The 5,987-nt window shown below is 40.1% G+C and overlaps 1 protein-coding gene across 1 annotated transcript; it reads left to right on the forward strand.

The window, feature by feature from the left end:
- Positions 1-2,320: 2,320 nt before the first annotated feature.
- Positions 2,321-5,394, forward strand: LOC149216091 (uncharacterized). Its single transcript, XM_089391140.1, has 3 exons — positions 2,321-2,867; positions 2,992-3,321; positions 3,409-5,394. Exons 1-3 carry the CDS (start codon positions 2,754-2,756, stop codon positions 5,299-5,301), a joined length of 2,337 nt encoding a protein of 778 aa, XP_089247266.1. The 5' UTR covers positions 2,321-2,753; the 3' UTR covers positions 5,302-5,394.
- Positions 5,395-5,987: the final 593 nt, after the last annotated feature.

Consider the following 5,987-nt stretch of genomic DNA (forward strand, 5'->3'; position numbering starts at 1 on the left):
CTCTTCGTGCACCTCTTCCACGTCCTCGTCTTGGCACTTGTCCTTCTGCCATCTTCTCTTACTCAAGAAAAACTGCTCTGATACCAATTGATGGGGACCCAGCCCACGTGGCCTTCTCCTCCACTCCTTACGTGGACCTTGTGTGATTGTATTGCAATGGGATATTTGTGATTGTGTAATTAATGGATAGTTGATATTTAATCAACCCGCATGTACCTCTCTGCCTCTCCACGCACCACCTGTCCGCCTTGGGATTTGACAAAACCCTAAACTCACTTGCCTTTACTCCGGATTATTCGCGGTCTTTCGGTCATTTGCGCTGTTTGTTGGGCTCTGTGGTTATGTTGGTGTTCGGCTCTGTGCATGAGCTCGGTTTCCTCTGCAACTTCTCGCCCTTTGTGACTCTGTCCCGGTGTTTGTTTTCTGTCTATGAATTCTGCCTCTCTCTGTAACACTCCGCTTTCTGTGACTCTGTTATGGCATTCGGTTCTGTTAATGGGTTCTGTTCAACACTTCAACTCCGTCTCGGTGGGAAGCTCACAGTTGCAGCTTCGTCTCTGGCTCCAAGTCATCGCTCAACTCCGTCGATTCAGGTAAGAAATTGTTGCATGCTATACATTTATGTTTCCAACTTGAACGCTCGCCTAACCCTTCACAGCTCCTCTGTGGTTAGGTTATCTCTGAGCTTTCAGCAGTTGATGGACCTGGTTACAACTGGTAAGGCCCTATCTCTTTCTTCTATTCTGCTTGTTCGGCTCTCATGGCTTATTCTCTTTTTCACAAGCTTGCTTATGCCGCGGCCTAACGCTGTTTGTCACGGTGGTTGCAGGTAACCGGTTCCGTGGCCTTGCAGGGGATTCGACAGCTTGTCTTTTCGGGTAGCTCTGTTTCTATTTCTCCTCTTTCCGTGTCTTTTGGTCTGCACAAGATTTGTTTGCCATGGGTGTCTGTGTTTTGGTAATGAGTCAAGTAGTTAAGGGTTTCGACCCACACTGTAATCTTCAGAGGGTTTTCGTGGCAAATGTAAATAACTGTTACAGTCCTTTGCTCTCCGTCAATAGGTCATTCCACAGTCGTGCTTGTTTAATCGTATGAACCCTCGCTTACTCGGCCGTTGGCAATGTTATGTCTAGTTAAAGATTTTGTTCACACCGCAAATGTAATAATTGTTTTTTTGAAATTCGGCACGGTTGCTTACCTGTGGTTTGGGGCCGTGGCTCTTTCTGGCTTGACTGCTCGTTTTCTGTTGTTCTTCACTTGAATTCGCTTCGCTGGTTATGGGACGTCTGTATTTTGTAGTTACCCTGTCACTGTTTGACCTGCAGATTTTTATAATGAACAGAACTGTATGTATGCGTGCACTTGTCTCTCGACTTAATGAAATTTGATTGTAAAATGACTTTGCAATGAATGGATGTATTCAGTAGTTAGAAATAGAATGTTCTGTGCGTGGATGTTGTGTGGAATGCTGTCACGGTTCGCATTCAAAATAGATACATTTACAAGAATTTCTGTGGATGCAAAATATATTTTGAGGACATTGAATCACAGACTGTAAGCTAGTTAGGATGCACTGAAAGAAATATATATGAAGGAAAAATAATTCTCTGTTGCTTCTCTTATTTCTATATCGTACTCCAGAACCCTTTACATGTATTTTCCTCCGCTTTTTATACCATAACTCAGTGGTTAGGTAACTGTTAGTTAGTTCCAGCTTATAGTTATCTGGCGGTTACTTCAGTTACATGGTTTGGCTATTTTGGGTTTACCTGTGCTTGCTGTCTCGCAACAGTTTGATGTCTACAGTAATTTATGGTTTGTTCCTAATTAGTCTAATAATCTTAATTCAAAATCTATACCAAGCCCTTAACATTTATAGTTAGGACCGGTTATTACAATGATAACAGAAACAAATTAACAAGTCACTTAAACTAATCACTAAATGCTGTAGTCTGATCCTTAAGAGCAAAATTGATAATAATGAAAAGACTAAGACAGTCTTGCTGTCCTTCTGTAGAAATTGTCACTTCTCCCAATCTTCTTCGGAAACCTGTTCTGCCACTTCTCGGCCTGTGCCCTGTCGACCAGATGCTCCTGCATCAAGTAAGCTCATTGAAGGCTTGAAACTTGGAAATATAGAAACTGAGTGTACAGAGGAAGGTATACGAAAGCATCCCTTATCCTGTCACGCTCTCTTAGTTTTAGACGATGTAAATGATACAAATCAACAAGAAGTGCTTTTGACGATTAAGGATTTTCTTAGCCCTGAAAGCTTGATTTTGCTTACATCGCGTGACAAGCATGTCCTTAAAAGCCATGGAGTGTTAGAGGGATACCTTTATTATTTAAAGGGATTGAATATCCCGCAATCCAAACAACTCTTCTGTTCCTATGCTTTTAATCAGCCACAGCCACTACCAGAATTTGCAGATTTGGTAGATCGGTTTGTTAAAGTGTGTGATGGATTGCCACTATCATTGAAAGTGGTGGGCGCACTAGTTTATGGACAACAATATGATTACTGGGAAGATCGATTGGTTCGACTTCAAACAAATTTTCCCAAGGAGATAGAGGGCTGTTTTAAAATAAGTTATGACTCACTTGAGGAAAATGATAAGTCAATATTATTAGATATTGCTTGTTTCTTCATAGGACAAGACAGAGATAAAGCTATCAGGATATGGGGTAATGTTGGGCTTCAAAATCTGCAGGACAAGTGTCTGTTAGATGTGGACACTGAAAATAAAATAAATATGCATGATCATATTAGGGATCTTGGAAGAAAATTTGCCAAGGAAGTCATGCCCCTTCGTATTTGGGGTTCGACAACCAATATCACTGATGATTTGTTACAGCGATCCTCACATGTAAGTACTTCGACAATCCAAACCTTTTTCTTTGGTTTAATTAAATTTTAAGCTTCAAAATTTCTTATTTCGTGACAAAGTTAGATTAGTTCACTGTAGATTTTTTTTCTTGATCAATGAGCAGGTAATATCTGAGGTTAGCGGAATAAGTATGGTTAGTTCCTCCCTTGATTTCTTCACGGATAAACATCCCGACCTTTCAAATACGCCGACTTCACAAGTATCACGGATCAGGCCTCTATTCAGTAATTTCGATTTTAGTAAGTTGCAACTTGTTGCAACTGAAGAAGATCATTTAGAAGACATATTGAGGGAGCAGAAACCGCATTTGACATGGCTCCGTTGGTATGGATTTTCCCACTCTTCCCTTGCTGACTGGATTCCGATGACGAAGTTAAGAGTTCTGGAAATGCAGGGAAGCACTTTGAATAGACTGTGGCCACATCAATCTAAAGTACGAAAATATGTGTGCGTTTATACTTCTTCATTTAATTTCTCATTTTGTAGGCTAGAATCTTATGTTGAAACGTGAACATTGCAGGTGTTGCCTCTCGATCTGAGAGAGTTAAATATCTCGGCTCCCCTCTCAGAGATTCCAAGATCTATAGGGCAGCTGAAGTACCTCCAAAGGATCGCCATATGGAATCACTCCAAAGCAGTGACCGTCGAAAGGTTGCCGGCCGAATTTTGTCATTTGCACTCTTTGAAATACTTAATTTTCAAAGGGTTCTCAAAATTGGTGTCGCTACCTGTTTCATTTGGAGAGTTAAATAACTTACAGCTCATGGATTTGGAAGGTGCTTCCTCTTTGCTCACTCTTCCCAATTCATTTGGCAATTTAACTCGCCTGAAACGTCTTTCATTGAGGGGTTGCGAGAATTTGGCCATCGACAATGGAACTCTGGGAGATATTAAAATGCTGGAGCACTTGGATCTTTCATCGTGCAGTCAGTTGGTAGATTTGCCACCCCAAGTCGCACGTCAACAGTCCTTGCAACAGTTATATTTGCAGGAAACAAAGTTAAAAGAATTGCCTAGCGTTATTGGAGACCTCTGCAATTTGGAAGTTCTAAAATTAGGTAGCGATTTGTTGGAAGCACTTCCACTCTGGCTCGGTGACCTCAAGAGCTTGAAGATCTTCTCACTCTCTTCTTCCCCGCAATTGAAATCCTTGCCCGATTCCATTGAACTGTTGACTCAGTTGACACATTTGGATATAGAAAATTGTGGGATAGAATATCTACCAGAACACCTTCTCAAGATGAACAATCTAGAATCTCTAGTGGTATCAGATTGTCCGTTGCGCGAACTTCCATTTAAAAGGGTTGGAGGACACAAAGAAAGACACTTATCATTACAAGGGGAAAGAACAATGAATAAATTGAATTCCTCCAATGGCATGTGCATGTTTTTGCTCAAGACATTAGAGCTGTCAGGCACAGAAATAAGGGAGGTATTTTTTGAAGAGGGTGTTTGCCCCAACCTTCAACGACTGTCCTTGAGGGGGTGTCATGAATTGAGGCAACTAGGATGGATTTGTGGTCTGTCAAAACGTCCAGATCTCCATATCAGTAGCTGTGTCAATGTTGAGGACCTCCCCGGTTTTGAAACATTGGTATCTTTGGAGAGTTTGGCTGTTGAGGGATGTGAGAAGCTCGAGAGAATAGAAGGCTTGGGCCAGCTTTCAAGACTTAGAGATCTAATTGTTGAGCAATGCCATGAGATACGAGAGCTACCAGGTGTGGAATATTTGACCTCTTTGGCGGTGTTGTATGCTAGAGGATGTAAGAAGCTCGAGCGCATACCCGGGTTGGGGCAGCTTACAAAGCTTAGAACATTGGATATTCGGGGATGTCATGCGATACAAGAGCTGCCAGGGGTGGAATGTTTGACTTCTTTGGAGTGGTTGCTGATTGGTGGATGTGAGAAGCTAAGGAGCATACCGGGATTGGGGCAGTTCACAAAGCTTACACGTCTGTATGTTAGTGGATGTCATGCGATACAAGAGCTGCCAGGGGCGGAATGTTTGACTTCTTTGGAGTGGTTGAGTGTTAGTGGATGTGAGAAACTAAGGAGCATACCAGGGTTGGGGCAGTTCACAAAGCTTACACATCTGGGTGTTCGTGGATGCCTTGAGATACAAGAGCTGCCAGGGGTGGAATGTTTGACTTCTTTGGAGTGGTTGAATGTTGCTGGATGTGTGAAGCTCAGGTGCATGCCCTGGTTGGGGCAGCTGACAAAGCTTAAAACATTAAAAGTTCAGCAATGCCGTGAGATCCGGGAACTGCCCGGCGTGGAACATTTAATGTCGTTAGAGCTTCTTGATGTTCGTGGATGTCCCAAACTGCTATTGGGTGGGAGTGTGCTTGAGCGGTTGCGGCAACAATTGAACGAAGGCCTAAAATATGAAAAACAAAGATGTGGTTGCTTGTAATTTCTGTATTGATCATAAATTTGGTCAAACTCAGTGTTTGACTGCAGTAGCGCATCTTAGCAGTGTGGATTTCCTTCCTCCACGATGTTACATTAAGGAACCACTTTCATTAAAATAGTAAATACAAAAATGATTTAGATTGTAGTTATGTTATTCATTAAAAGTGATGACACTTCACGCTTCTCAAATACACGAAATATATAATTAGTTAAAATTAAATTAATGTTATGTTAAATATTATTACATCGATAGCTATTTTTCTATCAAATTTTTAATTAATATAAAAATATTTTTTTAACGATTTTAATTAATTCTTAATTCATATAAAAAGTTTTGGATCAATTAAATTTAATTGAATTAATTAACCTGTGGCATATTTGTTATGAAATTATTTCATAATAAATTTTTGTTAGGTTATAAAATGATGGATTATTTTAACCTATTGTATTGGTTAGGAATATGATTTTGATAATACTTTGTTTCATGTATGTTATGAAATGAATGGTTGTTTTAGTATATTGATAATTTGTATTTATGTTATTTTCCATTCGATTAGGAATATGATTTTGATAATAATTTGTTTCATGTATATTATCAAATGAGTGGTTATTTTAGTATATTGATAATTTGTATTTATGCTATTTTCTATTCTATTTAGTACAAATTTATTTTGAGTGATTTAATGT

The sequence above is a fragment of the Pinus tabuliformis genome, chromosome 1_1 (assembly GCF_031772625.1).
Source record: "Pinus tabuliformis cultivar Carrire ecotype Pingquan chromosome 1_1, CPIR1, whole genome shotgun sequence".
Classification (NCBI taxonomy): Eukaryota; Viridiplantae; Streptophyta; class Pinopsida; order Pinales; family Pinaceae; genus Pinus; species Pinus tabuliformis.

Coding starts and splice junctions, on each gene's coding strand:
- LOC149216091 (XM_089391140.1), top strand. CDS start 2,754: ATGCATGATCATATTAGGGATCTTGGAAGAAAATTTGCCAAGGAAGTC. Junction 2,868..2,991: donor TGTTACAGCGATCCTCACAT/GTAAGTACTTCG, acceptor ATCAATGAGCAG/GTAATATCTGAGGTTAGCGG. Junction 3,322..3,408: donor TGTGGCCACATCAATCTAAA/GTACGAAAATAT, acceptor TGAACATTGCAG/GTGTTGCCTCTCGATCTGAG.